The 17,315-nt window shown below is 42.8% G+C and overlaps 1 protein-coding gene and 1 long non-coding RNA gene across 2 annotated transcripts; one reads left to right on the top strand and one right to left on the bottom strand.

Annotated features, from left to right (window-relative positions):
• Window positions 1-2,699: 2,699 nt before the first annotated feature.
• On the bottom strand, window positions 2,700-11,711 carry NTPCR (nucleoside-triphosphatase, cancer-related). The gene is given in 8 exon segments (XM_081186235.1): window positions 2,700-2,864; window positions 4,726-4,935; window positions 6,825-6,921; window positions 7,601-7,763; window positions 11,335-11,437; window positions 11,439-11,491; window positions 11,494-11,512; window positions 11,515-11,711. Coding segments are annotated over 8 exon segments (882 nt in total). The 5' UTR covers window positions 11,683-11,711; the 3' UTR covers window positions 2,700-2,795.
• Window positions 7,774-10,240, top strand: LOC308582791. The gene is made up of 3 exons (XR_014005850.1): window positions 7,774-8,947; window positions 9,298-9,584; window positions 9,832-10,240. It is a non-coding gene; the product is annotated as an uncharacterized lncRNA (long non-coding RNA).
• Window positions 11,712-17,315: the final 5,604 nt, after the last annotated feature.

Below are 17,315 nucleotides of genomic sequence, written 5' to 3'. Positions count from 1 at the left end.
GGTCCTTAATGAAATAGCGCTGCTTGCATTTCCACCACTGAATCTCCCTAAAAATCTCATGTTACCGCCTTTGAACTTCTGCAAACGTTACAAAATTCTTTCTTCGGAAATCCTGAGTGCAAAATAAATACATAATAGACCCAACACAAGTTGAACAAAACAGCCTTTGTTGCTCCATCTGGATACTTTTTCTTGGCTCGAATTGCTACAAACATACGTGCTGAATGGCCTTGATGCATAGGCCCGTGGAGAAGATCAAGCACAAATTATGCTCTTCCTGTTATACCAATTAAAATCCACAGGTGCAACACAACTTTAATCAGAGCACTGCAGATACACCATGTGCCGTGGAGACCAGGCACACGAATTATTTGCTGTAGGGCTGCTTCTTGTATCATAGTGCTCTTGGACCTTCCAAACGCAGATAATGTACTATTGTCAACATAAGGTCTCATGAAAGAAAAACATAGTGGGAAACTTGCTCATTAAGACTACCCGCAAACCACTGGGTTCATTCTCCTAATCCAGTTTCTTCCTTTATTGATACACGTTTGAAATAGTCATGCTGCATTTGTGGGATACTGATGTCTTAAAATGATATCGGTATGACGCACAGAACACCTGCAATAGCAAGAAATGACTCTCAGGGGAACTGGGACACAAATTGCAAGGAAAGGAGAAAAAACCTTGTCAGTTCTACTTGGGGAAAGTTCTTTCGTGATGCCAAATATAATGAACGGAGATATCATCTATGAAACAGGGCTGCCAGTTTCCCACTTCCAGCTCACTCTCAACATAAAGTGGTGAGAAAATTGAGTGAGGTCATAATATTGCAGGAGTCTAGTAGAAGACTGCAGTATAATAAGCCTTTACCACAAGTATACGGGGCAAGGGAGACTCGTTCATTACTGTCAAGTCCATGGGCAGACTTCTAAGCACCTTCAATAAGGTAGAGCTGGTAACAGGATAGTCCTATGGGGAAAACTTGCACCCACTGTCTTTTTGCTATTGTAGACAGATTCTAACCTGGTATCCATATAAATGGATTTGAAGACACTGCAGGTTTCCATATTGCATTAACCAAGGGATGTATTGATTCAATATTTGTTACACTTCACACATGCAGGGCAGAGGAAGAAAAGGGCTAAATTCCTTTACAAATTTTGCTATAGCCAAGGAACACCACACAATGCATGAAAACAAATGTGCACCTGGCTGGGAATTTAGCTTTCATGACATGCAGAACTGATTAAGTGGTAAACACTTTTCCTGAACACCATTCATAGGTCTTGTGGGACACAAGCTGTGCCACAGTAATTTATACAGGTAGTTCCTTTATTAACGAAACAGTGCTAAACGAAACAAAAATGGTTAAGCATTAGTGGACACTAATTGTTTAACTAGCACCACCAGAAGTCAAGCTGAGTTATAGAAAAAGGTTGGCTTACATGAGAAATATTACAGTTTAATGAATGAAATACCTACCAGAGATTTGGAAACTGAAGAGCTAGCAAGCAAACGACTGAAAAACTTGGCAGAATCCTGATCAAATATCACACCAGCGGAATAAAGTTAGGCTTGTTTTTTTAACCCCAAAAGAACACTAGAGAGATGAATAGGAGTGTCCCTTGGATCCCAGATCATATTTTCCTTCTTCACTTACACTGAGAGAGAAGTTGAGTTGATATATCAGTGTTTCTTAATTGATTTGCCTAAAGAGCATTCCATGTGCAATTCAGGTATGTGCCTACTGTACATCTGTGTACAGGGCATGGGTAGAAACAGGATACAAACTGTTTGCAAGGATTTATATCAAGAGAAATTTCTCCAATTCCAACACGATACTACAGCTGAAAACATCTGAACCTATTTCTACTAATTTTGATGTGGGACTGTGTCAAATTGGTTCACTACTCATGTAGACCAAAGTTAGGTACAACTCAATTCAGAGACTGGCCTCCCATCAGTATTGCAAATCCAACAGTTTTACTTTCAGGTCTTAAGATCAATTTGCTGGCTCTTATTTTAACTGCAAAGGAACAAAGTCTGATTTGAAAATCAATGGCAGGCCACAAATGTGAAACATCACAATTCACACCTACATATTCAAAGACATTAAAGTTTCAAAGATGGAGGTTGCCCCACCTACTATCAGCAGCCAGAAACACTGGAGGGACCTGTCAGGAATAAACATGGAACACTGGTACCAAATAGTATGGGAAACACCCTTACAAGAAAAGTTAACCAATACACTGAAACTGACACGGGGACAAATAGAAGAGGATGCCTTCACTCTGGTATGGCTCCCCTTTATCACATACACAGCCCAACAAAACAACAACATGAACCCACTGACAGCATACTATTCAAAATGGCTAACTTAAGCAAACAACTCCTCCCCCCAAACAAATCCCACTGCAGTCAATCAAAGACAATCAACCACACCCTAGGCCACGCCAACCTCTCTCACCACCAAGGAAACATAACAAGAAAATAGAAAGAGAACCTCCCCAAGTGATGCTGACACAAAAACCCCACACATACACTAAGTAAATGAACATAAGCTTTACCACCCCTCCCCCTCTCCCGTTACCCCCTCTTTTCTTCCCAACCCTAAACTGCATATAACACCTATGTCTCACGACAAATGCAACTGATCTGCAGAAAACGCAACCTGAAGAAAGAGACAATGCACGTGCTTTTGTAAACGAGGAAAATCTTTAATAAACATTATTTTGAAAAAGAAAAAGATGGAGGTTGCACTGGGATGGAAAGAACACATAAAATGGTGCACATCATTTTAGGCAGCTCTGCACAGCTGCCACAATATCTTGCAAAATGCTGTCTCTATTCTCCTTTGTAATCTAGAATCAGAAAGAATAAAAAAGATTAGTTAACGTTGCTGGCCATTTATTGTGACCAGTGTTAGAAACTGAGATATGAAAGCTAGGAGCTAAATGGCACCTTAAACCTAGGTTATGGGCACATCAGGGGAATGTCTAGGTGCGCTTTTTTATAGCAAGAATACAAAGCTGAAAATTAATGAACTGCAGCTAAAATATTATGTTCATTTTCCACATTGTCTAGTCCTTTCCCTGCCCACCTTCCTAAATCTTCTTAAGAGGGTCTCTTCTCCTGTCTTCAAAGAGTAGCTGGAAGTGGAGAGGCAGAAAAAGGTTCTCCTTTCCTTCCACTCTGCAGTTTTAATCTGAAATCTTAGGTGCAGCACAGCGCCCAGAGTTAAGAAACTGCTCATGCTAACTGAAATTCCCTGTCGCAAAAGGTGCATAGAACAGGCATAGGCAAACTCGGGTCTCCAGATGTTTTGGGACTACAACTCCCAACATCCCTAGCTAACAGGACCAGTGGTCAGGGATGATGGGAATTGTAGTCCCGAACATCTGGCGGGCCGAGTTTTCCTATGCCTGGCATAGAACAATAGGAGTTTCGAACACTGATTGTGACAGTTGTCAATATGGAAGGCTGAGGAAGTGGGTAATTTCTTCACTGTAATTCCACCATGGGAGAAATTTTCTTCCTGGCCCCAAGGTATCCACCTCCAAATTACCCAATTTGTATGTTAACTGCTTCACAGCAATCAGGTTCAATAGACTGCATGTGCTGCTGCAGATGTGAAAATATGCAACCAGGTGCAGTGGGTGCTGATGGCATATTACCAAACTAGCAAAGAGATGCAAGAGGTGTAAATTATGAATGAGTGAACTATATATGCCATGTTTGCAGAGAGAAAAAAGGGCCCTGGAAAGGATAGGAGGCGCAACGATCCTCCTTCCAGAGGGCTGAAAGCTTTTATAGGCAAAACACTACGAGCATCCCAAGCATGCATGACCTAAATTAACAAGAGCTATATTGGACAATTTAAAGTGGGAGGAAACCAAAGACGTTTGGGCAAAGATCAGCTTGCAGAATCAATCTGGGGATGGAGCTGCTGATGAGCTGGGGGGGGGGAGTGGAACTATAAATCCATATTCTTAGAAGATTCTATCAAACTAAATTGACACAAATGAATCAAGAACATCTTGGGCATTTGCCTGCATTGATTTTGTGTCTGCTACTTCTGGTTTCGTGAGGTGCAATCTAAAGAGGCCTTGACATGTTGATACCAGGTGCCAGAAACAAACATGGGGAAGAGCTATTATGCAGGCAGATGAATTAAAAGGTCTTCCGACACAAACAAGCAACAAGAGAGCAATGTGGTGGAAAGCGGTAGGCTTCGTGGACACTTCTCATGCTGTTGTTGGTCCCGAGGAATCTGAAATGTTTTCCTTCCTCTAGTGGCAAGCAAAAGAAAGAAAGAAAGTGTGTTGCATTTGTTTTAAGGTCTTCCCTTAAAATATCTAATGGACTGAGGGGCTTTCAAAAGAACTCAAGTTAACAGAGGTCTCTGTAGCCAGCCGCTTTCATTAGCTGAACACCATAGCTAAGGTTTACATACAACTATAATTGAGTGCATGAGGACACACCATCCTATTGGCAGAGGACATGCGTAGCCCACAGAAGATCCCAAGATCAATCCCCACCATCTCTAGTGACAAAGATGGAACTATGAGCCCCTCACAAGCAGGAAACCTATTGCCCCAAAGGGCATGCAATCCTGTCCAGAACACAAACCAAATGGTGGTAAGAGCTGATTGCGAAAACTGGGCCAGACATCACAATGGGTAAAAGATGAAAACTTGCTTAGTGGATCTTCAGCCTACTTACATTGAAGACCTTCACCTCCTTTCTACTTCTGATCTCCTCCACAAGCCCCAAGGGCTTTCCTTTAGGCACTGGGATCGTTCCAAGAATCACAGTTCCTGATCCAATCAGAATTTGACGGGCAGCTTGAATAAAGGACTGGCTGAAGAGCTCCATTTTACCGATCTCGTCAATTATGCAGACCTTTTTCACTGTGCTACTGCCAAGATCAGGCTATAAGGAAAATATAGGTATCTGAATGAAGCCACCAGTAAGAAAATTTAGTAGATTAAGTCAATATGACAATCATTCATTCAATTTATTGCTGTCAATAGACCAGTAATAAAATTAAAACATACACAGTAGATCAGAATCTTAGAGCAAAACAGATTCAGAAGTGCGACATAATAACCTCTGCTTGGCCCCTGGAGATAGTCCTTCCAGATTCAGATGGCGAGTTGTTCTCTTGTTTTCACTGCTACTGATAGAAATTTAGTCACTATCAGGGATGTCCTCAGGATTTTATCTTCCATTGAATATTAAATGTTAAACTGATCTGACCTCCCTGGTAATTTGGTCAGTAAAGGGCCAACTGTATGCTTCCAAAGAGAGCCAGTGTGGTGTAGTGGTTAAGAGCGGTAGTCTTGCAATCTGGGGAATCGGGTTCGTGTCTCCGCTCCTCCACATGCAGCTGCTGGGTGACCTTGGGCCAGTCACACTTCTCTGAAGTCTCTCAGCCCCACTCACCTCACAGAGTGTTTGTTGTGGGGGAGGAAGGGAAAGGAGAATGTTAGCCGCTTTGAGACTCCTGAAGGGGAGTGAAAGGCGGGATATCAAGTCCAAACTCTTCTTCTTCAAATTCCAGCATAAAAATTACAGAACAAAGGGATGTGTTCTATAGATTCTACCTCATGTGTGTTACAGGGGCAGACCCTTGGGGCTTTTACTTCTGAGAAAAAAAGTTGTGTATCTGCAATGCATCGTTATAACAGGGCAATTCTTTGAGTGCTTCCTTGGAAGTAAGTAATACTGAGTTCAAAGGGCCTTACTCCCAGGTTAAATGTGTACTGGACTGCAGCTTAAGATTCAAGTCATATAACAAAGATCCCAGCAGCTCTGCTCAGATGACCTATTTCTTTAACAAACTATAGTTTTACATTACTTCGCCATGCCTTTTTGTTCCTGTTTGTCCTTCTTTATCTGCCTGCCCATCCGGTGCTCCTCATCCTCACCCCCCCCCCCACAAAATCATTTTTAAAATTATTGTTATGTTGGTCTGACTACATATATGGTCCTGCACCTACTGAAATAACAGTTGACAGAAGCTAGCTAAAGTGGTGTTATTTCACCCTCTGGAGTTCATTGTTCTGTCCAAGCCACTTATTACCCTGCTGCTAAATACTCTATGATGCTTTTTAAAAGAAAAGGAAAATGACAGGAAATGCCTTTGTACTTTCCTAAAATGAGGCATATCTGTATTAAACGCTTTGTGTTTGGATAAGCTCTGCGGGATAAATGAGTTATGGTAGAGCATATAGTTTGTCAGCATCGTTCCTGGAGAATTTTCAGGACACTAAGTGTTTTCTAATTTGTTTAGTGATCACATCGCTGATTTATCTTGGAATTGCATTTACCAATCCTAAATGGTGCTGAATAAGAGCAGTTATACAGTCACCCACACAGTTGCAAATTTCTCCAGTGGCGTTTTAGCTTCCCAATAGTCCCGTAAGCCATGTGTTGAGAATCATTTGCTCCTTTTTGCAACTGAACAGGAATCTGAACCTGTAAACCAAATATGAGAACTGGGAGGAAGGGGGCTCCAAACGCTGTGTGTCCACTCTTACACTGCACACCAGAACTCTGGGTAACACACCAACTTCCATGGAGTGCAAGAGGATGGGGTGGGGAGAGACAGACAGACAGACATGTAGGGAGCTGTGGGTGCGAGGGACAGGAGGATGGTGGGAGCTGGGAAAACTCATAAATGGAGCTGACAATGGAAGGGGGTGCTCGATCTAAGCTCTACCAAGATAGAAGAGTACAAGACATTTCACTATAAACTCCTCATCATGTATTATCCATTTATTCATATTGTTCTCCAGAAATTCCAAAATATTACTCACATTTCTCAACAAAGGAAGAGTCAACTGTTCAAATGACATTAGATCCACTACATACTGGCCAACGCGGTATTCACGCTTTGCTGTGGAAGGACCAGAGCTGAAGAAAGGAAGAAAACACCCAACACAGTGAACAATAAAGCATTCTAGAACCCTGTTCCTTTGCAGATAACCCTCAGACCATGTGAAGCATGCCAACATTTTCACATGCCCTTGCAGTGCCCCTCTTTAATCCCATTAGAATGTCCTCCCACCTTTCTTAGATGCCCCAGATGGTTGCTAATATTGCAATCCTGGTGGGATATATGCACAATATCACAATGAAACACATCAACTGGAACCAGAAAGTGGCAGCTACTAAGAACAGAATTCTACAAAATCTGGTAACTGCCCCTGGGTGATATAAAGAAGGCGTGGGATTGACCCATATAATTGTTCCAGAAACTTGCTGTAAATTTTAACTGGGAGTACAGTTGCTCGTCATTTGCACTGCACATCATTCTGGTGGACCCTGACTATCCCTGTGCCTGTTGCCTCTCATTTATCGCATGCCCTGATACTTTGCTTGGTTTTTGTAACAAGAGTTTTTTGCCGTTTGGCAGCAACAAGTCAACACTAAAGATCAGCACAGCGACTTCACAATCTTATTCACCACTTCAACGGTTCATCTGATTCCAGCTACCCTTGAATGAGCAGCACAGGAGCTTCAAAGGGCAGCTGTGCATTCTACAAAGGCATTCCCAGATTAGGTGCCAGAATGTGCATTTTAAACGTCATACCCAACTCTAGACAAAATTCCTCTTCTTCCACTCAGAGTGACAACATCAAATCCTATTCTCCTGCCACCTTCTCTCACTTCTTCTGTATAAAATCCATCAATAGGGATACCGGATGATTTTAAAACTTCAGTGGCTTTCTGGATCAGTGTTGTTTTTCCAATTCCTATAACAAGAAGAGTGTTTTTAAGCTTTGTTTTCAGTATCATGGATGTGCAACAAAACAAATACACATATGTATTTCTGGACTCCTTGGCTCCTTCCTCCTAACTGAAGCACACATTGCCCTTGCAATGGATGCTTCATCCAAATTGGCCTCCAGTTGTGGCAGCCTGCACTGCAAGTTATGCTGAGAAGAATTCACCATGCACACCGGAGTCATCATTACTGTAAGTCTTTGTGCCCCTTATCATGGCAAAAATATGAGATGGAAACATGAAGACATGACACAATGGGTCTGGTCTACCGGGCACATGATACTACACACTGTGATCAGATTGTTCCCCATTTGTTTCAGGGGGAGAATGGTCAAGGCTGTGCCGTTTGCATTTTGGAGCTCCCAGGCAAGTAACACATTAGGTCATTGCATATATATCCATTGTCTTTTTTTGGATACATTCCCAAGTGTCAGTTTTTAAGAGAGAGGGACAGTCTAAAAAAATGGAAGAGCATCTGCTTAGGTATTTTGTAGCCCTCTCTATTACAAATATCCCCAGTGACAAATATCCCCAGAAGTGATAAATGAGGGCCATCATCTCAATTTCTGCATCTTCTAGAATGCTACACGATAAAAGAGTTTTGCTTATTAATGTAACATCCACCCACCCCAAGCTCTATTGCCGTCATCTTGTATAATCATATTAACATCCACTGATAAATGACTGTTTCCTTGGCTCATAATTTAAATTTTCAGGAATCCAATTTACTCCAATAAAAGAGGAGGACAGTGATAATTGTATATTATTTAGGTCTGATGTACTAAATCATTTTTTAATAATTAAGTCACACAAACTAAATGTTAATGGGAAGAACGGGTGCTTGCACTTTAACTGATGGGCAGATAGGGTTTCAAAAACCTGCAAGGATAAAAAAATGTGGCATGAGTTATAAGGAAAGGAAAAGAAATTAACCTTAATAATGCTAGCAATATGCGAGATCTGTAAAATATTTAAATGTGTTTTGTCAGATAAATCCAATTCCATATTTCTTCCAGAAATTACAAACAACTGTGTGTTTTCATGGTGTAACAGAATAGATATTGCAGCACAATACTATGCATACCTATTCAGAAGTAGACCACACTGTGTGCACAGTGCTGCAGTCTTGAGTGGAAAACGTTTAAATGCTAAGGTTCATAGGCGCCGACTCCATGGGGCCTGAGGGGGCCCGAGCCCCCTCAAAAATTCGTTTGGGGGGGCTCCGCCCGCCAATAATCTCGGGCGCCCCTCCAGCAGAGCGCCACCGCCGCCCCTCCCCCAGCCCAAAATGCACAGGGTCGGGCTGCATGCCTCCTGCCCTCCCTCCTGAGCAAAAGCTCCACCCAATTTCCTTCGGAGCTGATTAATAGGCGCAGCACGCTCTCCCCTATTCGCTCACGAGGAGGCGGCGCCACTTTATCTGCATATTCATGAGCTTATTTATTATTCATGAGCTTTCGCGGGCTCCCCCAATATTTTTTATAAGTCGGCGCCCCTGCTAAGGTTTGATATTATCATTATTGTACAGTGGTACCTCAGTTTACGAACTGAATCCATCCATGTTAAACCAAAGCCGTTCTTAAACCAAGGCATACTTTCTCTAATGAGGCCTCCCACCGCCAGTGCCCTTCCACCATTCGTAGACCGAGGTAAAGTTCGCTAACCGGAACACTACTTCTGGTTTTGCAGAGTTCGTATACCGAATAGTTCATAAACAGGGCTTGAACCAAGGTACCACTATATTATTTACAGAGAAAAGGACATACCTATTTGCAACCTACAATACAGTGGTACCTCGGGTTACATACGCTTCAGGTTACATACGCTTCAGGTTACAGACTCCGCTAACCCAGAAATAGTGCTTCAGGTTAAGAACTTTGCTTCAGGATGAGAACAGAAATCGTGCTCCGGCGGCGCAGCAGCAACAACAGGAGGCTCCATTAGTTAAAGTGGTGCTTCAGGTTAAGAACAGATTCAGGTTAAGAACAGACCTCCAGAACGAATTAAATACTTAACCCGAGGTACCACTGTACTAAGACAACAGAAGCCTGGTTTAATTCAAACACTATGCTGTGGGAGGGTGTCTTTCTGGAATAGTTTTCAGTAGACATATTTGGATCTGGAACAAAAGAGATAATGGGGCTCAGAAGCAATGTGGAAAGCAGAGGCGGAATTCCAAATATCTGAAGTAATCAGGCTATTTTCTTAGCCGCAGGTGTCTAGTAAAGATGATAAAATGAGTTATGTGCTGTTATATAGATAAATATTACCAGAGAGAAGCGTCTCTCACAAACAGTGCAAATGACTTCCTTTATTTAGTACTGGCATTTAAAGCAGAACAGGCTTACAACCAATCCTAACCATGCCTTCTACACGGGGGGCTAAATTATGTCAGGCTGCAATTCTGCACCTGCTTCCCTGGGAGTAAACTTCACTGAATGCAGTAGCACTCGTTCTATACATTCTATGCATACTATAAGCATGCATAGTATTGCACTACAAGGCTGTAATTCTTTATGTAGTTACAGTGGTACCTCGGGTTAAGTACTTAATTTATTCGGGAGGTCCATTCTTAACCTGAAACTGTTCTTAACCTGAAGCACCACTTTAGCTAATGGGGCCTCCTGCTGCTGCCACGCCGCCAGAGCACGATTTCTGTTCTCATCCTGAAGCAAAGTTCTTAACTCAAGGTACTATTTCTGGGTTAGCGGAGTCTGTAACCTGAAGCGTATGTAACCTGAAGCGTATGTAACCCGAGGTACCACTGTACTTCAGAATAACCCCACTGAACTCAACAAGGTTTATTTCAGAGTGTAAATAATTGCAGGTTTATAGTCCAAGCAGGGCAGAGAACCTGAAGCCTGGAGACCAAGCATCTCCTTGAGTGTGCAGCATTGATCTCTCATAATGCCTCTGGCTTCCAGGGCAGAGAGGGATGCACAAGCGCCAGTGCAGACTTTAGCCTGGTGTGCAAAACTGAAATCTGCATTCATTGCTCTGTCCACTTTTGCCCCTGGCATGTACCCCCCCCCCCCAAAGAAAGGTCGTCCAGATGGGAGTGAAGCCTTCTGGCTAAAAAGGGTTCCCCGCCCCAGCTACACACTATTACCACTCAGATTTTATTTTATTGTAAATTTCACCAGGTTCAACGGGGCTTCTTGTCAAGTTAAGTGGGTGCACCTAGGATTGCAGCCTGCGCACTTAAACGCAAACCTTTCCAGTTTAAAAAGGTTTCGGGCTAGAAACCACACAGTGCAGGCGACTCAAAACACGCCAGGGAAGTGCGAGGGGGATGGTGGGAATGGGCGGGGGAGCGTGAGGCCCTAAGCACGCTTACTCGGAAGTAAGTTCGCCCCTGGCAGGCAGGAAGGAGCCGAGGCACGGCTCCGCTTTCTGCCCGGGAGGAGGCGGCGGAAGAGAAGGCCTGGTTTCAGCCGAGCTCTGCCTCCGCCTTCCCTTCCTGGAGCCTCGCAGCACCGGCAGCTGCCCAGGCAGGGCCTCCCGCCTTCCTTCCTCTCCGCTCCCGCCGGGTTGGGTTACCTGGCGGTCCCGTCAGGAAAACGTGCTTGGCCATGGCGGGGGCCTCCGTCCGGGTAGCGGCGGGGAAGCGGCCTGCCGTAGCGGGAGCCCTCGCCCTCTCTCCCTCCCTCCCTCCAGCCGCGCGCTCTCGGCAGCGGGTTAAAGAGCCCGCGGTGCTCGGCTGCCAGCCTCTCTCTCGCGCCTTTCTCCGTCTCTGCTGCTTCCAAGTCCGGCAGCTCCGTTGCCCGCTTTGCGATGGACAGTTGCTCTTTCTTTTTCGTAGGCTTGGGCTGCGACGACCCCACGTTCACTTACTCGGGAGTAAGTTCCACCGAACACAGTGGGACCTGCTTCTGAGGAAGCATGCATCGCTTAAAGCGAGTCCCCTCCTGGCCTCTATCAACATTATTATGGTTTGATTCTATTCACTTATTTATGGCACTTATTTCTCACTCATATCATGAACCCCTCTGTCAAAGTTGTCATGTGCGCTGTAACTCCGCAGCGGTTTGACTTTACACGGAAGATGCACGCTTCCATTGTCTCCTGAGACAGGCGGATGCCGACCAGTATTATGTTTTTCTCCGAGAAGCTCAAGGCGGCCTACGCGGCTCTTCCCCTCCTCCGTTAATCCGCACAACAACCCTGTGAGGTAGGTTAGGCTGAGAGGCAGTGACCCAGTGAGCGATGTGTCCAAGTTGGGATCTGAGCCCAGGTTTCCTATTCAGACACTAACCACTATATAACACTGGGTCTTTCATGGATTACAATCCACTTCATAAAGTGTTAGCCTGAGAAATGGGCTTGTATGTATATGCATCTGATTAAGCGGACTGTAACCCACCAAAGCTTGTAACATAATAAATTTAAGGGACAACGTGGCTCTGGTGTTTTCTCTGCAAGAGAGATAACATGCATGAGAACAACCTATAGTACACACACATCCCCACCATAGCTGTCAACCTTCCCTTTTTTTGCGGGAAATTCCCTTATTCCAGCACCATTTCCCGCTGCTTCTCGCTGCTATCCCGGATTGTTATATTCCGTAGACAGGTGAGGCTGCTGTTCCCTTATTTTCAAATCTGAAAGTTGACAGCTATGATCCCCACTTTCCTCTCTGGTGAACAGGTTTTTGCATTGTTTCAAAAGCCTGTGTACCCAGGGTTGAGAGATAGACAAACGGAACGGGTGTACATGATGGGAAGCAAAGCCTCATCACGTTCAATTTTGTTTGGAAACTTGCCTGCCTCTCCCACAAGTAAGCAGCTGCTAGGCTGTGGAGAAGTACTAAGCTGTGAGAATTACCATTTTTTAGGTGATCGCTCCTAAATGGCCCCAGAAATCTGTCATGCTCTCTTCAAATTCTATGAACTTATTATTTCCTAATGTTCATATCCTGTCTTTCCTCCATCATGGACCCCATGGTGGGGTACACATTCCCAGGTAGTCACTCATCTACACACTGACCAGTTTAAGACCTGATCAGCTTCAACAAGACGGTAGCCTCGTGCCTTCAGACCATACCCGGCGAGAGTGGTATTAACCACATTATTTGCATGCAGCTTGTCTGTCCCATACACTGGTGCTCTGTGGAACATAACAGGAGCCCCAGTTCAAATTCTCCCCCTCCTGTTCTGTTTGTATGGCTACTGGGATGCATTCAGCATTTCAAATTAAAAGAAAATCAATTTATGATTCTGAGTCAAAATGGCAGTAAAACAATGGAAACCACATGGGAAATCAGTGGTACAATTGAAGACTGAGCAAGATATAAGGGAAAGATGAAGGACAGGAAGACTGACCTGGGAGCAAAGTCAGTTGTTAACAGATTACCAAACAGAGCAATAACCCCTTCCCATACAATGAATAGCCTTGCACCCTGAGCCAGGGACACAGGGACATGCAGTTATCTATGGCCAGAAGAGTGGGTCTTTATTGCCTTTGCAAAGTTTTAAAATAAAAATTGCATTTTAAAAATAAAAATTGCAGCAGCAAATTGGGGTTTGAATGCTGGAAGCATGTGATTTCCACACAACAGAAGCAATTTCTTCAGTAAAAGATTGTGTGGATCCTACACTACAAAGTGCCTAATAATATCTGATTCATTGGTTTGATTAATTGAATTAAAACTTGTAATCAAATAAAAAGGTGCCACCAATTAATCAGGCAACAGATTTATATTATAATTATTGATAATATATAACAACTGCAGATGGGAAACATCATCTCAAAAGAAGCATTTTGCTTTCTGTGTTGTAACTGGAAGAGGTTATTCTTCTAAAATTATGACTGATTGACACAAGTCCATAATCTAGAAACAAAGACAGTATGCATGCTGCTTGTTCTGTTTTTACTCATGTGTATGGGTTTAATCGACTTAAACCCATACAGTTAATTGACTAACATTGTTTAAATGAGGTGGCAGTCATTGCACAAAAGCCTTACCTGTAAAGCCTCTTGGTGGTTCCTCATACCTTCTGCCCACACCAGGAAATGTTTGCTTTTAAAACAAACTTCTAAAATACAACTTTCCCTGGGCTCAATTCTACTTGCTTGAATTTTTCTTTAAAATTTAAAATTAAAAAAATCACTTAATAATCTCACATGGGGGATTTGCTGTGGTGAACCCTGTGGCAGGCATACTTTGCATATGCTCAGAGACATCTCTTTTCCAGCCATCTCAAAGGGGAGGAAAGGGTCTAATAATAAGGTATTAGAAGCAAAATTAGCTACCAAAAAGGCTTTATGTTCCCTACATTCGAAAGCTCCCATTCAAATTAATCAGAGGGAAGAACAGAACTTCACTCCCCTCCAGACACACTTATCAGATAGTGTAAATCAAATAACTCTGGACTAGCAAACCTGGGGCTCATGTTGATAGAACAGATTACAAAGCTTGAGAACAGGACCATCAATCAGCAGATAGACATTTCAGCTCCATATTTTGCTGAAATTTCAGCTTCTAATTTGCCAAAGGGGAATGATGAAAGCTCTGTACTTCAGGGCAACACAACACATTCTAATTGGAGTGGGGGCCTTGGTGGAAATCTACTGTAATTTAGGGAAGGGTATAGATTTGAAATGCAGCGTAGGCTTTTTTCTTCTGCAGGGTAGAATTTGGATTCCGGAGTTCATCCCAGCAAATTATCAAGCAAGGGGAAGTGTATCTCCTACAAGCACACTGTAAAGCCTGAATGAATTTCTAGAGCTTCTGGTTGAATGGGGAAAATCAATTAGCAGCAAGTTTCCAAATCAATGGCTGAGAAAAGAGGTCATTTAACCAACTGCTATTCGCTAGGGGAGGAACTGGAAGGAGAGAATGAGAACAATATTAGGCTGTGACCTGTGCCCTTGCTTGGATTCAGTAGTTTACACTGAAAGAATTGTGATCTTATAAAGCAAAGCCCAGCTTGGGGCTCTAATTCTGTGCTTGAGGGCACCATTTCAGCTTCCAGGAGTGGGAAAACAAGATTTCATTAGGACAGGGCAAGATTTGCAGAAAGGTCACGGTTTGGGTATTTTCAAAATTAAATTGCAAAAAATTGTATATTTGAAGGGGATTTGTTCTGGCTCTTTATTATTATGAAGTATAATATTATGTTATTATTAAGTATACTATTATGAACTATAGCAATCCTAGCAACAGTGGTCTTTTTTATTTTTTAAGGAGCTTGTGCTTTTGATATGCAAACCTTGGTGCATGTAATTTTTTCTAGCAGTGTTGAACCAATGAATGCATATAGGTTGCTTCAAAGGAATAATGTCTGAAATATGGAAGGGGTGGTGGTGGATTACACACCCTACTGTCTTCTTTTTTGGTTCTCCAATTAATTTCCTTTGATTTATCTGAAGAATGTTGCATTGTAATATATTCCCCTATCTCTTAACTTGGCGCGCCTACAGACTGCTAGCATTTGACCAAAAGGATTCAAGAGCATACATCTGAAGGTAGCCCTGTTTAGGGAAGTTTTTAATGTTTGGTGTTTTATCGTGTGTGTGTTTTTTAATTTATTAAATTTTATTTCCGATATACACTATTTTAAAATCACAAACATACCAAAAAACCCACAAAAAAATAAACAAAGATAGACAATAAAACATCAAGACGTAAATACATTTCTCCAAAAGTACTAATTATCATATCATCGTTCTAACTTCCCTCCACCACGACTTGAGCTATATCGCATTAATAACCTTCTTGCAGTTCCTTCTTTCAACCTTTGTCTTTACTTCGCAGATTCTATAATTCACCTACTGTTATTTTAATATTGCCTAAGTTTTTTTCCATGTATAATATAAATTTATTCCAATCATTAATAAAATTTTTGTTACTCTGGTGCCTAATCTTCTGTGTCATTTTTGCTAGCTCAGAGTACTCAAATAGCTTGTCTTGCCATTCACTAATAGTTGGGATCTTAGATGATTTCCAATTTTGTGCCAACAGTATCCTGGCTGCTGCCATTGCATACTGGAACATGGTTTGATCTTCTTTCCTAATCTCCTCACCGACCATTCCCAGAAGGAATGCCTCTGGTTTTTTAGGAAATGTATATTTCAGTATCTTTTTCAGGTGTTTTATCGTGTTTTTAATACTCTGTTGGGAGCCACCCAGAGTGGCTGGGGAAACCTAAATAATAAATTGTTGTTGTTGTTAGAAAATGTAGGTTTGCACAATTAACGTGGATTAAAGCACTCTGTCACTCTAGTGTAAGAAATGTACTTTTAAAAAGAAACAGACCTTTTGTGGTTAGGGAAGAAATGGGGAATGATGAACAGGAAGATACAAAAATACCCCACAAGCAAATGTGGGTGAGTGCTCAATAAAAGCCAGAGATAATCTAATTTAAGGTTACCAGATTTTTTTTCAATGAATCAGGGGACACTTTTCAACTTCCTACTAAATAGATGGATTTTGTCAGGGAACTGATTTGTAAATCCGGGGACTATCCCTGGGAAACGGGGACATCTGGTAACCTTAATCTAACTTCTGCATAAGCTTTGTGTGAGCAAATCAAGATGAATATTCGATAAATATATCATTTGAAGGAGCCCTAGGCTTGAAATATTTGTGACATGCTGGATTTCAAGCTGAAAGGCAGCATTGTTTTGTAAAGCATAATACTGAATAAAGTTGCATGCTCAGGAAATACTTCTGAGTGAATATGGTTAGGATTGGGCTGCACATGAGCTGGCTCCATTGGTTAGAGCATGGTCTAACGCCAAGGTCACAGGTTCAATCTCCATATGAAACAGCTGCATTGCAGGGGGTTGAACTAGATCAGGGTTTCCCAAACTTGGGTCTCTAGTTGTTTTTTGGACTACAGTTCCCATCATCCCTGACCACTGGTCCTGCCAGCTAGGGATTGTGGGAGTTGTAGTCCAAAAACAGCTGGAAACCCAAGTTTGGGAGACTGTGGACGAAATGATCCTCAGTGTCCCTTCCAACTTTACAGTTCTGTGATTCTGTGACTGTAAACCTATGCTCACTTACTTGGGGTAAGCCCAATTGAACACAGGCTTCCTTCTAAGTTATGCAGAGCGTTGCACTGTAAAGTTGCATTTCTATACACACACTTACTTGGGAGTAAGTCCCACTGAATTCAACGGAGCTTATGTCTGAGTTTGTTTGTTTGTTTATGAAATTTCTATACTGCTTTTCAACTGAGGACCATAGGGTGGTTTACAATAAACTAAAACAATACCCCCCCCCCAGATTAAAGGCCATAAGGTAAAGGTAAAGGTACCCCTGCCCGTACGGGCCAGTCTTGCCAGACTCTAGGGTTGTGCGCTCATCTCACTCTATAGGCCGGGAGCCAGCGCTGTCCGCAGACACTTCCGGGTCACGTGGCCAGCGTGACAAGCTGCATCTGGCGAGCCAGCGCAGCACATGGAATGCCGTTTACTTTCCCGCTGGTAAGCAGTCCCTATTTATCTACTTGAACCCAGAGGTGCTTTCGAACTGCTAGGTTGGCAGGCGCTGGGACCGAACGACGGGAGCTTAA

This window comes from Podarcis bocagei (assembly GCF_964188305.1).
Source record: "Podarcis bocagei genome assembly, chromosome: 3".
NCBI lineage: Eukaryota > Metazoa > Chordata > Lepidosauria > Squamata > Lacertidae > Podarcis > Podarcis bocagei.
The sequence above is the reverse complement of the archived record's forward strand: the minus strand, read 5'-3'. Positions and strand labels throughout refer to the sequence as shown.